The sequence below is a fragment of the Salmo salar genome, chromosome 02 (genome assembly GCF_965601325.2).
Source record: "Salmo salar chromosome 02, fSalSal1, whole genome shotgun sequence".
NCBI classification, from domain to species: domain Eukaryota; kingdom Metazoa; phylum Chordata; class Actinopteri; order Salmoniformes; family Salmonidae; genus Salmo; species Salmo salar.
In genome coordinates, this window is record NC_138292.1 from 52,337,139 (window position 1) to 52,356,463 (window position 19,325).

At 40.4% G+C, this 19,325-nt stretch overlaps 1 protein-coding gene across 5 annotated transcripts in view; it reads left to right on the top strand.

Moving 5' to 3' along the window:
• The first annotated feature begins 3,381 nt into the window (after positions 1 to 3,381).
• Positions 3,382 to 19,325, top strand: part of LOC106586283 (uncharacterized) — a 31,979-nt gene continuing 16,035 nt past the window's right edge. Inside the window, exons 1-4 of one of the 5 annotated variants that reach the window (XM_082964469.1) lie at positions 3,382 to 3,787; positions 4,578 to 4,611; positions 4,933 to 5,026; positions 5,300 to 5,353. In XM_082964469.1, coding sequence (XP_082820595.1) covers positions 4,949 to 5,026; positions 5,300 to 5,353 — 132 coding nt within the window. In that variant the 5' untranslated portion in view covers positions 3,382 to 3,787; positions 4,578 to 4,611; positions 4,933 to 4,948. Of the gene's footprint in view, positions 3,788 to 4,577; positions 4,612 to 4,932; positions 5,027 to 5,132; positions 5,354 to 15,806; positions 19,293 to 19,325 lie in introns of those variants that run through there. The other 4 variants (XM_082964470.1, XM_082964471.1, XM_082964467.1 and 1 more) reach the window with 4 other exon arrangements.

The following is a 19,325-nucleotide window of genomic DNA, read 5'->3' on the forward strand; positions in this document are numbered from 1 at the left end:
TGTTTACAGTGACCTAAATAATGCTCAAGTAAAAGATGGTGCCTCACAACCACGACCACCCAGAATTTATACCATTGGTTTCTACATCCAGCTTCTAATGGTGCATTTACATACAGGATTTAGCCCAGTATTTTACCCATGGATCTGGTAGACCTGCTCTCATTTGGGGCCAAGGCAATGCTCTGTGTTCTTTTCAGCTGTCTTTTACATAACAATGGCTATCTGTGAACTTTAACACCTCACAAAGCAACAGACTTGAATGATGCAGAGATTGTTGATGCCGTCACCATAAGTCTTTAGAGCTGACATTAACATAAAACCCTTGTCAAAACCCTGGAGAGTGGGTAAGTCTATATGGAAAAGTACCACTAGAGGGAGCCACATCCCAACATGTGATCCTGGATCCACAAATCTATCAGCAAGTGTCAACATTTCTGCAAGGTCTCACAGTCTCACATCAGAATTAGACATTCAACCATGTTTCTCAAAGTTCAAATTTCAAAGTTGTTCCAAACGTAAAATCTCAAAGTGTTTAAGGTTAAATTTAGGGATTAACTCCGGATTTTAAGGCTAGGGTTAAGTTTAGGCATTAACTCCGAAATCTTAAGGTTAGGCATTAACTCCAAATGGTTAAGGTAAGGGGTAAGGTTTGGGATAGGCTTATAAAAAAAACTATCAAAAATGACTTTCTATCGCTGGATTCAACCATGAAACCTTTGGAGTCAGAGGCAGATTCTTATCCACATCCACAATGTCCTAGAAAAACCCAAACTTACTTAAAGGTAACAGCGCTCACTGTTGCCCCTAGTGGCCGGTTTCCACGTCATATCCTGACATCCTCAGCCATTGATGGATGTCGAATACTGACTTGTATCACGGGTGATCTGCCTGCAAAACTCTGATTCCATTCCAGTCTGGCTCAGCTCAGCAAATGTAGCAATTGGACATTAGAAAACGTAGAAAATCCAATTCAATGATATTGTTGTTTCCTGAACTGAGTGAACTCATGAACTGCATTTGACTTCATTTTCAGAGTTAATTGAGTTGAAATGGAATGAAGGCCAAACCTGCTAACCATGGTCCTTCCCTGTAAAGTCTAGACCTTTCCCATCAAAACCCCAAGCCCCCATCCTTGTCTACAGTGCCTTCAGAAAGTATTCATACACCTTGACTTATTCCACATTTCGTTGTGTTACAGCCTGAATTCAAAATGGATTAAATATGTTTTTCTCTCACCCAGCTACACACAGTACACCATAATGAAAAAGTGAAAACATATATTAAGAAATGTTTGCAAATGTATTGAACATTTAATACAGAAATATCTAATTTACATAAGTATTAACACCCTGGAGTCAATATTTTGTACAAGCACCTTTGGCAGCGATTACAGCTGTGAGTCTTTCTGGGTAAGTCTCTAAGAGCTTTCCACACCTGGATTGTGCAACATTTGCCCATTATTCGTTTCAATATTCTTCAAGATCTATACCAGGCAGTGTCAGAGGAAGGCCCTAAAAATCGTCGAAGGCTCCAGCCACCCAAGTCATAGACGGTTCTCTCTGCTACTGCACAGCAAGCGGTCCCGGAATGCCAAAAGGCTCCTTAACAGCTTCTACCCCTAAGCCATAGCACTGCTGAACAGTTAATCAAATGGTTACCCGGACTATTTGCATTGACACCCTTATTTTATTAATATTTGTTATTATTATCTGCATTGACTCTCTTGCACAGGCTCGATATACACTCACTGGACTCTAACCATGCACTTACACATACTACACTGACACTCCAAAACACACACACAAAATAGCTTATGGACAACAAAGTCAAGGTGTTGGAGTGGCCATCACAAAGCCCTGACCTCAATCCTATAGAACATTTGTGGGCAGAACTGAAAAAGCGTGTGTGAGCAACGAGTCCTACAAACCTGACTCAGTTACGCCAGCTCTGTCAGGAGGAATGGGCCAAAGCTTGTGGAAGGCTACTCGAAACGTTTGACCCAAGTTAAACAATTTAAAGGCAATGCTACCAAATACTAATTGAGTGTATGTAAACTTCTGACCCACTGGGAATGTGATGAAAGAAATAAAAGCTGAAATAAATCATTCTCTCTACTATTATTCTGACATTTCACATTCTTAAAATAAAGTAGTGATCCTAACTGACCTAAAACAGGGAGTTTTTACTAGGATTAAATGATTTGTGAAAAACTGAGTTTAAAAGTATTTGGCTAAGGTGTATGTTAACTTCCGACTTCAACTGTATATTTCCACTATAGGAAACAATGGGACGACCTCAGAGTTCCATGAGCAATTTTTTGTTGTTGTTTATGTTACAACGTGGGCAGGTCTCATTGCCAACAATAGCGAAGCAGGCATTGTGACGTAGAACAATGGGCTGGGAATAGAACATTCGGAAAGCGAGTTGGTGCCACGGTGCTCAATAGAACTAATAGGAGCTGGCAGGGTGAAAAATGCCCTAAAATAAGGCCTGTTTTTTGTGATTATTTAAAAACTACGGCAAACAGCTGGGATATGGTAATATTGTGAAACTAGGCTCCACGGCGGATGCAATGGACAATTCTTTTATCAGAAAAAAGCATTGTTAAAAATGTCATGAGTCCAGCCTAACTGGAGCACTTCCCAGGGAAAGGATGGTCTTCAGTCGGCCTGTTGTCCACGAAGTGATAGGAACACACATAGGGTCGGTTTGGTGGTTTCTTCAAGTTCAATGCTTTGAGCCAAAGCCGAAGAGACTCCTCATCCATAGGAGGTGGGTGCAAATCAAAAAAGTTTGGTGGTCAAAACCGTCCTGCTCCATGAACAGCTTCCGTTTCTGCCAGTTGTTGTGGCATCCCCTTACTGAACATTAAATGCCCGTTTTGCATGAATACATGTTTGGGAAGTTATGCGAGTTAGTTAGCTAGCTGCGAACTTCTGGCCGGAAGTGCTTAACCGGAAGTCCCCACCAGACGGGTGAGGGCATTCCAGACACCCGTTTTTTACTTGGTCCTTCTAGACGGATTTAGTGACCAGCAGTTTTTTACATGGTCCGTAATTTCTCCGGATTTAGCTACCAATAGATTTTACAGATACACCAAGATACATGTAATACCATTGTTTGAACTAGGTATTGAGTTTATTCTTGTAAAAAACAAATATTGAGTTTATTTTTTATAATTAATTGGTATTATATTTAAAAAGTAATTGAATTGCTCCTAACTTGTAATGTTTTTAATGCATTTATTTTTTAATAAATATGTATTTAATGTATAAGTGAATAGTTGGGTTTACTTTGAAGTTTAAGTTTTGACCAATAAGGTCGCTTGTTAAGCTGTGGCCAATGGGAGAGTGGACCTGGTTAATGGGAGCTTGGGAAAAAAGAGAGGGAAAGAGACGTTGAGAAGAGGATGGTCGTTTTACATTAGGACCGTTGGTGAAGAAAATTATAAAAGAAGACGACAAAACTAGAACAAAACCCATACCTACTAACACATGAAGGGAAATAACGATTTTATTTTATAAGAGAGTTGTTATAATTTTGTTAAGACTTAGTAAAGACTGAAACTACCGTCTCATAGTGGAGGTATTTGACAGACTTGAGGTTAGCCTAGCATCGTGTAACACCGAGAGATAATTGCTTGGGAAAGCATAACGAGTTCATGTTCCCATGGTATATCGGTTACGGCTAAGGAGTACTGTCTGCATTGATAGCGGTGCTTGCTGTGGATTTTGTGAGGAAACCTGCAAGGAACTGCCATACTTCCCTGAAGGAATATCAACAAGTAGTGAGTAATCACAACGTGAGGTGCTTCTGGACTTTATGTGTGTCGTCGTTTTTTATTTATTTTTAACTCCAACGCGCGCAAACGGGTTATTAAGCAAGCTTTAAATAATTTGGACATGGGTTGTGCATGACTCATTGGGGTTTATTATTTTTTTATTTTTGATGCTGTGCTGTGAAAATGTAATCATACACATATTGAACCTTATGTATGTTGCCTTGGTGGAGTCATACTGTTTCAGTTTAATTTAATGCATGGGCTAGCCCAGGGGTCGGCAACCCAAAATGTTGAAAGATCCATATTGGACCAAAAAAAACAAATCTGTCTGGAGCCGCAAAAAATTAAAAGCCTTATATAAGCCTTATAATGAAGGCAACACATGCTGTAAGTGACTATATTAGCTATATTAGCCTACTATCAAAATGATAAGTACGCTACAAATACATAATGAGCATTCATGATTAAACGTTTATTTTACCTGCAGCGCATCCTGGAGAGAATGACGCACCACGTGACTACTCTGCTGTTCGATGGTGCTTTAAGTTTAACTTCCATTATAATATTAATGTATTATGTTTCGTTGCATTGATGAAATTTTAGAAATACAATACAGATATCAGATTTTTGATGTCATTTTTATTTTAGGATTCGAAAAAACAACAACAAAATGTGCAACGTGCATAATAGGCCTCCTGTAATTTCAGATCTCCCCATGGAAATAAAATGCGGTCCTTTTCAATCCTCAATAATACGATACAATCCTCTTCTCTTTTCCCCCTTATCTGGGCAACAGACAGAGTGCAATAAAACAGCAGCCTTTTTAAAAGGTAAAGTATATAAAATTAAAATAATACAGTTTAAGTTCGATTTCTGTGCATTATCCTCTTCTCTTTAGTTTTCTGCAAATGTGCAAGGGTAAAATGCAGCAGGCACCCTCTTCTCTTTTGACACGCACAATACAATGCAGCCATCCTCGGACCTGAGCAACAAAACACAATAATATCCCTATGTGTCATTCCAAATATATACTGACAAAAATCAGAAATCACTTTATAAAAACAGCCACTTTGTTACTAAATATGTGCCTATGACAGGATTGTATTCTTACCCGTTTAATGTGACTTCTGTTTTCGGACATCACTGGACAGCTTCTCAACATCGGGCATGAATGATGTAACTTTAATCTTCACGCAGGACTGCAAGCTCTCATCTGTGAGGTGGGTGCGGTATTTGCTCGCACAGGTATGTTGATCCAAAGATGGATAATACTCCAAATGCATATTTCTTCATGTTCCTATAACTGTCAGGAAGAATGGAAATGTCTTTCCACGTTACTCTTTTTATTTGACAACTTCTCATTACAAAGCAAACATGCAGGCAATCCTTCCGCATTGGCAATGAAAGCAAATGATTCGGTCCAAGAACTGTGGAATCCTCTGTTCTCCTCAGCTATCTTTCTCTTTTTCCCTTTGGGATCCATGGCCCATGACACACCCGCCGGTTTGTTTGCAACAGCCACCTGTCTGGCACTACGCCGAGCTGAAAGAAACGTGTGTCGCAGGCTATGACGTAAGTCTTCGTTGACAGAAATGTTGAAATTAAATATTTATTATACACATTTTTACAGCATTGGATAATAAATTATATTAAAACAAAAAATATATTCACACCATCTTTTTCCATTTTCATATTTTTGAAAAAGCTCCAGGGAGCCACTAGGGCGGCGCTAAAGAGCCGCATGTGGCTCTAGAGCCGCGGGTTGCCGACCCCCCTTTCTCAGAACCTGAAAGTGCCTAATACTGGAAGCGCCTGATATCTCGTGATAGCTTCAGATGTCGGTGTTGAGCAAGAAGAGAGTGGTCCAAAGAAGGGAGAGGTCCATAGAGTAAGGTCGGTTAAGTAAGTCAGGCAGACAGTTGATGACTCGATGTGTCTCTTCGGTCTAATCGTTCAAAACCCTTCCCATAGAAGATAACATTACCTGATAGGTCTGTGCCTGAGAGAGAGACATTCCGTAAATGTAATCTGTAACGTATGTTGCGTGAGACAAGCAACTTGATCACATTTGTAGAGACAAAGTCAGTAGGTATCTGAATTGGAGCTTACATTTTCATGGGTTGCAACTCCATCACGTGGTCGAGTCGTTGGCATTGTTATCAACGTTCTACAGCCACATTGATGTCCAAAAGTAAATGACTTTGAATGGGAGCCAAAAATACACTATAGTGGCTTCGAAATACGATGACATTGCTAAAGTAGGCAAATATTTAGTAGGAAACGACTGCCATTATCATCATGTCATCGAATTTACTTTAGACAGATGACAATGTTGTCATTAACTAGCAAAGTTTGTAAGAAAAAGTGTGGTGGTCTCCACTCACTCTTAGCTAGCTTGCTAACGTTACACTGCAACTAAAGTCAATCTGGAGACCTCAAAATAAAGACACAAGGTTTTGCTACTAATAAGTTGCCTTTAGATATTGCATCGTGTTTTTAACCTCTCTAGGGTAGGTGGCACCAAATCGTCCCACCTACGTAACAGCCAGTGTAATCCCGTGGCGCGTTATTCAAAAACCTCAAATGCAAAAACTTCAATTTTTCAAACATATGACTATTTTACACCATTTTAAAGACAAGACTCTCGTTAATCTAACCACACTGTCCGATTTCAAAAAGGCTTTACAACGAAAGCAAAACATTAGATTGTCAGCAGAGTACCCAGCCAGAAATAATCAGACACCCATTTTTCAAGGTAGCATATGTCACATAAACCCAAACCACAGCTAAATGCAGCACTAACCTTTGATGATCTTCATCAGATGACAACCCTAGGACATTATGTTATTGTTAAAATAATTTTATATCTAGATAATAATCATTAATCAATTCGCCTTGACTAATGCCCAAGGTTTGTAAAACAATGGGTTATAATAATTAGGCAAGGACTCAGCTTTCTGCAAAAGGTATCTGTAGCTTTATTCAGAGAACGTTCTGAGGTCAGGATAACAAAACAGTCATTATATAGTTCTTGCTTACTTACGCACATGCATTTACACACAATCCGTTGGTGACCTGCATCCCCCATAAACTTCTCACACTGTTTATCACTATCCAGAGCTCAGCCAGTTCTTTTCCCTCAAGGTTCAAGAACTCTTTGAAGCTTTCACTCCCTTGACCATCTGTCTCCTGGTGTCCCTCCTAATTGCATACACACATTTCTTTCCCTCTCCAGTGGTTCCTGGACTTTCCGGAACTAATCAGACTAATCGATCCCTACATTGATCATTACATTGATTATTCATTAAACCTGCTGTATGACTAATAATTCATCATGGTTTATTGATTCATTTACATTTATTAGATAATTCTCTTATCAGTTATACAATACATGCATGTTTTGTTCAATCAAGTTAATATTTATATCAAAAACCAGCTTTTTACATTAGCATGTGACTAGCATTCCCACCGAACACTGCCAGTGAATTTACTAAATTGCTCACGATAAACGTTCACAAAAAGCATAACAATTATTTTAAGAATTATAGATACAGAACTCCTCTATGCACTCGATATGTCCGATTTTAAAATGGCTTTTCGGTGAAAGCACATTTTGCAATATTCTCAGTAGATAGCCCAGCATCACAGGGCTAGCTATTTAGACACCCAGCAAATTTAGCACTCACCAAAGTCAGATTTACTATAAGAAAAATGTTATTACCTTTGTTGTCTTCGTCAGAATGCACTCCCAGGACTTCTACTTCAATAACAAATGTTGGTTTGGTTCACAATAATCCATAGTTATATCCAAACAGCGGCGTTTTGTTCGTGCGTTCAAGACACTATCCGAAAGGTTAAATAAGGGTGACGAGCATGGCGCAATTCGTGACAAAAAAAATCTAAATATTCCATTACCGTACTTCGAAGCATGTCAACCGCTGTTTAAAATCAATTTTTATGCCATTTTTCTCATAAAAAAGCGATAATATTCCGACCGGGAATCTGCGTTTAGGTAAACGGACGAAAGAAAATAAAGCATTCGGTCGACTCGGGCACGCGCCTAAGCCCATAGTACTCTGATCGGCCACTTGCCAAAAGCGATAACGTGTTTCAGCCAGAGGCTGCCTCGATATCGTTCAGCTTTTCCCGGGCTCTGAGAGCCTATGGGAGCCGTAGGAAGTGTCACGTTAGTGCAAAGATCCTCAGTCTTCAATAAAAAGAGCCCAGATGAAACACAACTTCTCAGACAGGCCACTTCCTGCATGGAATCTTCTCAGGTTTTGGCCTGCCATTTGAGTTCTGTTATACTCACAGACACCATTCAAACAGTTTTAGAAACTTTAGGGTGTTTTCTATCCAAAGCCAATAATTATATGCATATTCTAGTTACTGGGCAGGAGTAGTAACCAGATTAAATCGGGTACGTTTTTTATCCGGACGTGTCAATACTGCCCCCTAGCCCTAACAGGTTAAGCCACAGTAATGCACTTTAGACCAAATCTTCATCAGTGCCTATTGAGGATGTATTGAGTAAATGTTTAGCTGGCTGTCCTGGCAGTCCTAAAACAAACGTTCAAAACAATATTGTGATGAAACGCGCAACACATGTATAGCTCAGTAGTCTCAGAAACCAGAACCAAATTTTGCATGCATGCTGGCCATCTACTAGATTTTGTTCTGGGGGCAGACCAACCTGGTCTCAGAGCATTTTGTGTTATATATATATATATTTTTAATTAACCTTTATTTAACTAGGCAAGTCAGTATGTGTTCTGTATGTAAATCCGAGACACCCCAGTTAGTATGATATGTTACCTTTCGTATAGTATGTATTCATTTCTGGTTGTCCATCACTCATTTTGTATGATATGCTAAAATTCGTATTATGTCCCAAATTTGCGAAACGTACAATATGTTACAAATTTGGTACACATATTATATGTTAAGAATTTGTGAAACGTAAAATATGCTACAAATTTTACCTAGGTGGATAGCGTTAGCTACCTGGTTGGCATTAGCTAGGGGTTTGGGTTAAGGTTAGGGTTGAGAGTTAGGTTTAAAGGGTTAAGTTTATGTTTAGGGGAAGGATTAGCTAACGTGCTAAGTATTTGCAAAGTAGCATAAAAGTAGTAAGTAGCTAAAATCCTAAAGTTGTCCATGATGAGATTTGAACTCGTACCTTTGGGTTGCTAGACGTTCACATTATATGCCCACCTATCTACCCTGACCAACCACTGTACTTTCACTTTTGCCATAAGTAACCATTTGTCTTATTAACTATACGAAACATATACTAAATGGAGGTTTGGATTTCCATACAGAATAATACGAAATGCTCTGAGACCAGGTTGGGCAAACAGTCATACTGTGTGTGTGTGTGTGTGCTATTACCAAATTCTTTAGACTTTACAGAGCAGCCTCGTATCAATCGGGAGTAGGCTAACTTTCTGGACTTTAGTGTTTCTTCAATATTTGCTTTTTAGAGTCACGGTTGGTCCAAGAGTAACACAAATGTTGAATTAAGCATACAGACCTAACGCTAAATCACTAGCTGTTCAGTTCAGGCAGGGATTCAATTTATAGCACAGCACACTGGAAAGCTGACGATGCAGCGCAGCGTTTAAATGAATTTTCCTCGATGTACGCAGAGATCAAGTTAACAATAAATTCTGCAGATGAATGCTCAATCGGAAATGACGTTTAGATGTCAAGCGTGTTTAAGGGGATTGAATCCCAGCCTAAATCCACATTTGCCTGAAACATGAGATAAGGACTAAGTTTGCCTAACCCCTAGTCGGAACAGTCCTTCTGAGATACTGTATCTACCACTATGCTAGCGTTATCTGCAGTCGGATTCAATGTGTAAATACAATTCATTTAAGTGATCAAAAATGGATGTAAATGTCCTACTATTAAAAAAAAAAAAATGTATTCCATGTTTAATCTGTGACAGGTAGGACTAGCTCAAACTAGAGCAAGGGCCTCTTGTCACAAAGGAATATTCTCAATTGGGAAAAGTCTGCCCTCTCCTTGACTTCTCCTTCCAACTCTTATCCGTGACCATAAATACCGTTAGGGATAGCGGGACACCTGTCGACAACTTCCGGTGAAATTGGAGGGCGCACAATTCAAATAAATAACCATACAAATTATGGATAATAAACATTTAGGTACATACAAGTGTCTTATATTAGTTAAAAAGTTATAAAGTCTTGTTCATCTAACTGCATTGTCCGATTTACAATAGGCTTTACAGCGAAAGCATGCCATGCGATTGTTTGAGTGCGACAACCCACATCAAAATATTTTTTAACCAGCACAGGCTTCATAAAATCACAAATAGCGATTAAATATTCACTAACTTTTTGAAAATCTTCCTCTGATTTGCAATCCAAAGTTTCCCAGCTACAACATGCATGGTCGTTTTGTTAGATAAAATCCTACTTTTATATCCCAAAAAGTCTGTGCCATCGATTTTGAGTTATCCACTCGTTCAACATGAAGAGAAAGGACTCCAAAAGGCGACCGCTAAACTTTGTTAAAACAAGTCAAAATACGTTTCTATTTAATCCTCATGTGACCACCCTCCCACTCTGTCTGCCGAATTCTTTCGCTTTGCTCTTGTTTTCCTTAATAGGATGTCGGTGGGTGGAGCCGGGAGGGTCGTCAGTGAAATGGGACACAATCCTGGGCTCTGGTGTGTCCCAGGATAAATGCACCTCTTCCCCATTCATTGAGGAGATTCTGTCCATGCAGACACTGATAGATTTTGGCTGTGGCCTTTTGTTAGTTTGCTTTGGCACCTTTCAACAACCTGCATTATCACATTTATGCATGCAAAACTCACTTACACTACAAATTACATACTATTGTTAATTCTATTTAGTTTACTTATTTAATAAATATATTTTCTTATTCCTTGTCTCCACGTTGTCTCCCTTTTGTTACGAACTTGGAGCCGGTTCGTGACACTCGGGTACTAAAATGTAATTAAACTATAATATTTCATACGGAAAGAAGTATGTTCAATAGAAAAGCAAAATTAGCAGGTGCGCTTCCTCTTCGTCTCGCGCACACAGACTGATTTCCAACTCAAAATTCTTCCTCATTTGGGAAACCTTGAACAAAGACTGTTGACGTCTAGTGGAAGCCATAGGAGTTGCAATCTGGGAGCTGGATTTGGATATGACCCTATACGTTCCATTGGAAGAGCATGGGCTCTCAAAAAGAAAACAAATTCCGGTTGGTTTTTCTTTGGATATTCTCCTACCATATCAATTGTGATATAGTCTCATACATTATTTCTACAAACTTCAGTGTTTTCTATCCAATGGTACCAATTATATGCATCTCCTGCCTTCTGGGCCTGAGTAACAGGCAGTTTACTTTGGGCACGTCAGTCAGACAGGAAGTGGAGAAAAATAGACCCTAGCCTGAAGAAGTGGTCGCCATATGTAGTAGAGTGTCAATTCGTTAACCTGTTAGGGCTAGGGGGCAGTATTGACACAGCCGGATAAAAAACGTACCCGATTTAATCTGGTTACTACTCCTGCCCAGTAACTAGAATATGCATATAATTATTGGCTTTGGATAGAAAACACCCTAAAGTTTCTAAAACTGTTTGAATGGTGTCTGTGAGTATAACAGAACTCATATGGCAGGCCAAAACCTGAGAAGATTTCATGCAGGAAGTGGCCTGTCTGAGAAGTAGTGTTTCATCTTGGCTCTTTTTATTGAAAACTGAGGATCTGTGCAATAACGTGACACTTCCTACGGCTTCCATAGGCTCTCAGAGCCCGGGAAAAAGCTGAACGATATCGAGGCAGGCTCTGGCTGAAACACTTTATCGCTTTTGGCAAGTGGCCACTCAAGAGTACTATGGGTTTGGCGCGTGCCCGCGTCGACCGAATGCTTTCTTTTCTATTGTCTGTTTACCTAAACGCAGATTCCCGGTTGGAATATTACTGCTTTTTTATGAGAAAAATGGCATAAAAATTTATTTTAAACAGCGGTTGACATGCTTCGAAGTACGGTAATGGAATATTTCGATTTTTTTATATTTTTTTGTCACGAATTGCGCCATGCTCGCCACCCTTATTTACCCTTTAGGATAGTGTCTTGAACGCACGAACAAAACGCCGCTGTTTGGATATAACGATGGATTATTTTGGACCAAACCAACATTTGTTATTGAAGTAGAAGTCCTGGGAGTGCATTCTGACGAAGACAACAAAGGTAATAACATTTTTCTTATAGTAAATCTGACTTTGATGAGTGCTAAACTTGCTGGGTGTCTAAATAGCTAGCCCAGTGATGCCGGGCTATCTACTGAGAATATTGCAAAATGTGCTTTCACCGAAAAGCTATTTTAAAATCGGACATATCGAGTGCATAGAGGAGTTCTGTATCTATAATTCTTAAAATAATTGTTATGCTTTTTGTAAACGTTTATCGTGAGTAATTTAGTAAATTCACCGGCAGTGTTCGGTGGGAATGCTAGTCACATGCTAGTCACATGCTAATGTAAAAAGCTGGTTTTTGATATAAATATGAACTTGATTGAACAAAACATGCATGTATTGTATAACATAATGTCCTAGGATTGTCATCTGATGAAGATCATCAAAGGTTAGCGCTACATTTAGCTGTGGTTTGGGTTTATGTGACATTATATGCTAGCTTGAAAAATGGGTGTCTGATTATTTCTGGCTGGGTACTCTGCTGACATAATCTAATGTTTTGCTTTCGTTGTAAAGCCTTTTTGAAATCGGACAGTGTGGTTAGATTAACAAGAGTCTTTAAAAGGGTGTAAAATAGTCATATTTTTGAAAAATTGAACTAATAGCATTTCTAAGGTATTTGAATAATGCGCCACAGGATTCAACTGGCTGTTGAGTAGGTGGGACGCAAGCGTCCCACCTAGCCCATAGAGGTTAATACACTGTAGGTGAACGGAGGAGTTTGCGCCTCTCCTCGATTGCTTCCTCCGGTGGATGATACTCAGGTGTATTTTATCGTGGAAATAGTTTAGAAATCCGCAACACCCCCTTAGAATGAGCTGTTGTTTGCTACTCAACCTTATATCTATAAAATGTCTAGCACAACTAGCTACATTTATTTTGAACTCTTTACACATGTATTATGGAATTTTTCCTCTGTAAATGTAATTTGCCTGCTAGTGGAGGAGTCTCATTTCATACGTGTGCATGTTTCCACGTTACCTTTTTCAAAAAGAGGTGAGGATAAAACGGAGGAGAGGACATTTAGCAAATCCAATTGAGATTCTCCCTAGGCCTTTTTCTCAAATGGATTTCATTGACTCCTCATGTCCTCTCCTCACATCCTTTTGAAATTGCGCTAATGCATTATGTCTAGATTTCAGTATACTAATACTGGGCATGCGTTTGTTGCAGCAGCTACTTTTGCTACAATGTAGCCTTCGACGCTCATTGTGTGTAATCTGCCACCCAGCATTAAAACAGTTTAATTAAAACTAGCTTGTTTGTCAATGAAACTCGCATGGTACTGAATCTAACTTTAAAGACTAAAAGGAAAGAATAACAAGGCAACAGTAAACATGTCGTCAATGGCAAGATGCATCATTCACACAAGTTTAGTCAAAACCGGGCCAGTGGTGTCTGAGAGATCGCGTGTGACTAACTAACGTGAGCATTGTACGTACGAACGGATGGAGACAGATCCATAGTCCCCCTCCGATTTCATCGTGGGTGACAATGAGTGAATCAACAAATATTCATTTATTTCCACACAAACTTTTTTTTTATTGTCGAATTAACAAATAATGTCATAGTATCCAGTATTTCGAAGCTGTCACTTTCAACTGCTCCTTTTGCAGACGTGTTTGTAAATAAAAGGGCATACAGTGGCACCACACCTCCAGAGAGTGGCCAATCGGTGTCTGCATCGTGCACCCCTTACACCTGCCCACTTGATTCTTCCACATGTCTCTGCTGACTGATGAGCTTCTCAAGGACTTGCTTCGTGGCCTGGGTCGCCACAGTGCGCGATGCCATTCACCGCCACCCGCTTTGGATCTTTAACGCAGTCCTCCTCATGCCCAATGACGGCGGAGGGCAGCCAGGCTGTGTCGTATCCGCTCTGTTGCCACGAGCACCACATTGCTACATTCTGCCTATCTATCTTCTTCACGTGGCCCACCTGGACCTTCAGCTGCAATATCACGTGTTCTCCAGTGGGGCACCCACCGGTGTAACCCTGCGCCTTGGCTATGTCCCGACTGCAGTAGACCCCCAGGCCCAACGTGCCCCCCGTCGAGGGCCGGAATCCCCCTGTGATGATGGCTCGTTCACTGTCACGGTGGGTGCTGTGGTACATGGTGTAGACTTGTCTGCCCCGTGGTGCCTGGTCAGGTTTCAGGATAATCTGCTTCTCAACCACAGCTTCCCAACCGGTGAACTGCACCAACTTCGCTGGCATGGCTCTGCTAACGGACACACAGTTGACACCAATTTGTAAACCGATGAAATCGATCAATCAAATGTATTTATAAAGACCTTTTATACATCAGTAGTTATCACAAAGTGCTTTACAGTAACCCAGCCTAGACCCCAAAGTGCAAGCAAAGCAGAAGTGAGAGCACAGTGGTGTAACGGCTGTCGTAATGAGAAGGGCAGCGTGATAAGTGCTCATATTTTATTTCACTATGGAACACTTGAACAACATAACACACTCACACATCAGTTATGTTTTTATTAGGAAAAGTGACAACATTTACATAATGTGATATGGGGTGGGCATTCTATGTCATATATATATATATATCATAGAATGCCCACCCCATATCACACCCTGACCTAACCAAACAGAGAAATTGGCTCTCTCAGGTGTGACCAGTGGCTTGGAAAAATCCCCATATAGGAACCTGGAGAGGAACCCAGCTCAGAGAGCCTATCCTCTTCTGGCTGTACCTCATAATTATCAGTGACAAAATCTACGACCCATAGCATACGTATCGTTGTGAGAGTGTAATCAATGTGTAATAACTACAGAAAAAATGTATGAACATGTTAAATTATGTGACGTGGAGTCATATTCAGGTCCTTATTAGTCAATAAGGTTATTTGACGCGTATCTTTTTGACACGCAAAGACCCATACGGCGTTCCATATGTACCGGGTTAGGCTATATGTGTTGTACACACACATCAATGTATTGATGAAAAAACATATTGAAGACAGTGTCACGGCTGTCGAAAGGAGCAGACCAAAGTGCAGCGTGGTTGTAGTTCCACATTTTATTTAATCTGTGAAACTTTGCTATACATAAATAACTGACTTGACAAAAACAACAAACCGTGACGCAGAGAGAAACAAAACTACTCAAAATATATTAACCCACAAAGCCCAGGAAGGAAAAACCCCTACTTATGATCTCCAATCAGAGACAACGAGGACCAGCTGCCTCCAATTGGAGATCAACCCAAAAAACAACATAGAAATGGAAACCTAGAACATCAACATAGAAATACAAAACATCACAAAACACCCCCTGTCATGCCCTGACCAACTCTACCTTAGAAAATAACATCTTACAATGGTCAGGACGTGACAGAGGTTTTCTTTTCTAAAATCTCCCCACTCAAATTATTATTCACTCGAAGTATGTTTCCATGATTTATTCCCCCCCAAAAGATTATTGACTAAACCTAAATTCAATCATCTAAAGCGCTTTAAAGGGCGATTGACGTGAACTACAACATAGATATTGTCAGCTACTGATTGAATCACGCTCTAAGCATGCTAATTTGAGTACAAAGTGTGATGTCGTAATGTATACAAGGTGCCATTGAACAACACAAACCTCTTCCTTTTCGACTGAACTAAACTCCATCTTCTCCCTCCTATAAAGAGTATTTTGTATAGTCACCACCAGGGCTGGGGTCAATTCAGTGAATAATTTAAGTCAAATCTCCCATTTATTATGAAGACTTTTCATTTTACTGAACTAACTGAATTAAAGTCAACCCTGATCACCAATACAGCTGTACAGTGGTAATTTGACAGGACTGTGAGAGAAAGCAAAACATAACACATCTAACATGTAAGTTAGATAGTAACAACAATACATCCAGTACTGTATAGTTACCGCTGTAGAAAAACTAAAATCTATGCCTTATAGATCCCAATGTTGTGCAACTGACTGGCTGTGGATACGTTGCAAAAATGTTTTTACATTGTTTCTACCTTTCTCAGGTAATTAGCCTACCCGTACTAACTCCAATGTTTTGACAGTGCATCTCTGATAGTTTCACTTTAGATTTTTCAGCTCAGCTTCCTTGCGTGACATCCATGGACATCATACCCAATGGAATCTCTTCAAACAATATCCCTTTTGCTTTAGAGATCACATTCACTTTAAAATTAAAGTGCTGTACATGGAATCCCTCATTATTGTATTGATGCTATTCCATATCTTAACGCTAACCCCATTCTCATTGCAAGACATGCCAGGCAATGTTGCCCTCTAGTGTTTTTTGGAGATACAGCATGTATTATTTTATCATTAGTCATCATGGGTTGTGGTTCATTCCATTTCAATGCCAGTCAATTCAGAAACTAAACCAGATTCAAATGACATATGTTCCTCATTGGAATTTGAATTTCAAGGTACTTCCTGAATTGACTGGAATTTAAATGGAATTGACCTCCAACCTGAGGTTCATCAACCAGCTGGAAAGAGAAAAACAGAGACAGAAGAAATATATATATTTTTAAACACACACTGGAAGTAAATGTCACTTTTCCTAATAAAAACATAACTGATGTGTGAGTGTGTGTATATACAATATATATAATTCACTGAACAAAAAATATAAACGCAACGCGATTGTGGCCTGTGGAATGTTGTCCCACCCCCTTCAATGGTTGCGTGAAGTTGCTGGATATTGCCGGGAACTGGAACGCGCTGTCGTACATGTCAATCCAGAGCATCCCTAACATGCTCAATGGGTAACATGTTTGGTTAGTATGCAGGCCATGGAAGAACTGGGACGTTTTCAGCTTCCAGGAATTGTGTACAGATCCGATGACATGGGGCCGTGCATTATCATGCTGAAACATTAGGTGATGGCGGTGGATGAATGGCACAACAATGGGCCTCGGGGTCTCGTCACGGTATCTCTGTGCATTCAAATTGCCAAAGATAAAATGCAATTGTGTTTGTTGTCTGTAGCTTATGCCTGCCCATACCATAACCCCACCGCCACCATGGGGCACTTGCTGTTCACAGCGATGACATCACCAAACCGCTCGCTATCTGCCCGGTACAGTTGAAACAGGGATTCATCCGTGAAGAGCAAACTTCTCCAGGATGCCATCGAAGGTGAGCATTTTCCCACTGAAGTCGGTTACGACGCAAAACTGCAGTCAGGTCAAAACCATGGTGAGGATGACGAGTTTGCAGATGAGCTTCCCTGAGATGGTTTCTGACAGTTTGTGCAGAAATTCTTCAGTTGTGCAAATCCACAGTTTCATCAGCTGTCTGGGTGGCTGGTCTCAGATGATCCCGCTGGTGAAGAAACTGGATGTGGAGGTCCTGGGCTGGCGTGGTTACACGTGGTCTGCGGTTGTGAGGCTTATTGTACATACTGCGGTTTATGGTAGAGAAATTAACATTCTATTCTCTGGCAACAGCTTTGGTGTTGACATCTACTCTGGCAACAGCTGTAGTGTTGCCAGAGTAACACTACAGCAGCCGCATGGCGAATTGACCGCTCCCTCAACATTTGAAAGATCTGTAGCATTGTGTTGTGTAACAAAACTGCACATTTTGGAGTGGCCTTTTATTGTCCCCAGCACAAGGTGCACCTGCGTAAGGATCATGGTGTTTAATCAGCTTCTTGATATGCCACAGCTGTCAGGTGGATGGATTATCTTGGCGAAGGAGAAATGCTCACTAACGAGGATGTAAACAAATGTGTGCACAAAATTATGTATATACAGTTGAAGTCGGAAGTTTACATACACTTAGGTTGGAGTCATTAAAACTCGTTTTCCAACCACTCCACAAATGTCTTGTTAACAAACTATAGTTTTGGCAAGCCGGTTAGGACATCTACTTTGTGCATGACACAAGTAATTTTTCCAACAATTGTTTACAGACAGATTATTTCACTTATAATTCACTGTATCACAATTCCAATGGGTCAGAAGTTTACATACACTAAGTTGACTGTGCCTTTAAACAGGTTGGAAAATTCCAGAAAGTGATGTCATGGCTTTAGAAGCTTCTGATGGGCTAATTGACAGCATTTGAGTCAATTGGAGGTGTACCTGTGGATGTATTTCAAGGCCTACCTTCAAACTCAGTGCCTCTCTTCTTGACATGGGAAAATCAGAAGAAATCAGCCAAGACCTCAGAAAAGAAATTGTGGACCTCCACAAGCCTGGTTCATCCTTGGGAGCAGTTTCCAAATTCCTGAAGGTACCACGTTCATCTGTACAAACAATAGAACGCAAGTATAAACACCATGGGACCACGCAGTCGTCATTCCGCTCAGGAAGTAGATGTGGTCTGTCTCCTAGAGATGAACGTACTTTGGTGCAAATCAATCCCAGAACAACAGCAAAGGACCTCATGAAGATGCTGGAGGAAACCGGTACAAAAGTATCTATATCCACAGTAAAACGAGTCCTATATTGACATAACCTGAAAGGCCGCTCAATAAGGACGAAGCCACTGCTCCAAAATTTCCATTAAAAAAAACAGACTACGGTTTGCAAATGCACATGGGGACAAAGATCGTACTTTTTGGAGAAATGTCCTCTGGTCTGATGAAACAAAATCAGACCTGTTTGGCCATAATGACCATCATTATGTTTGGAGGAAAAAGGGGGAGGCTTGCAAGCCGACGATCACCATCCCAACCGTGAATCACGGGGGTGGCAGCATCATGTTGTGGGGGTGCTTTGCTGCAGGAGGGACTGGTGCACTTCACAAAATAGATGGCATCATGAGGGAGGAAAATTATGTGGATATATTAACCCTCCCGTTGTCTCGGCCGGGTCAGAGCGACCCCCTGGCTCGGCTATATGTTAGGAGCTGTTCCCCCCCGCGTCTAGGCCGGGTCAGAGAGACATATATGTATGTGTATATAGTATTTACATTCATCACACATTTATGATTTTATATGGGAATCAAAAAGCTTTCATGAATGTTCACCATGTGCTGATGTGCTCAGTGCTGTCAACAGACCCCATTATGACATCACAATGTAACGGAATCCTTGCCATGATATCATTGCTGGTTCCATCTGACAAGCATCATTTCATGATAGTTCTCTCAGAGATAGGTTAAGTTCTTATTTTGAGAGTGTTAATATTTATCATCAATGGCTTATCAAGGAAGAAAATCAAGTGAGTTTGACAAACTCCAGAAGGAGAACTCTCAGATGAAGAGCGTCATTGAAAACTTGAGGAAGCAAAACATGGCTTTAAACCAACAGGATGACCAGGACAAGTTTTCAAGTTTTGTAAGGCTCATCAGTATTTCAAACGTTTTTCAA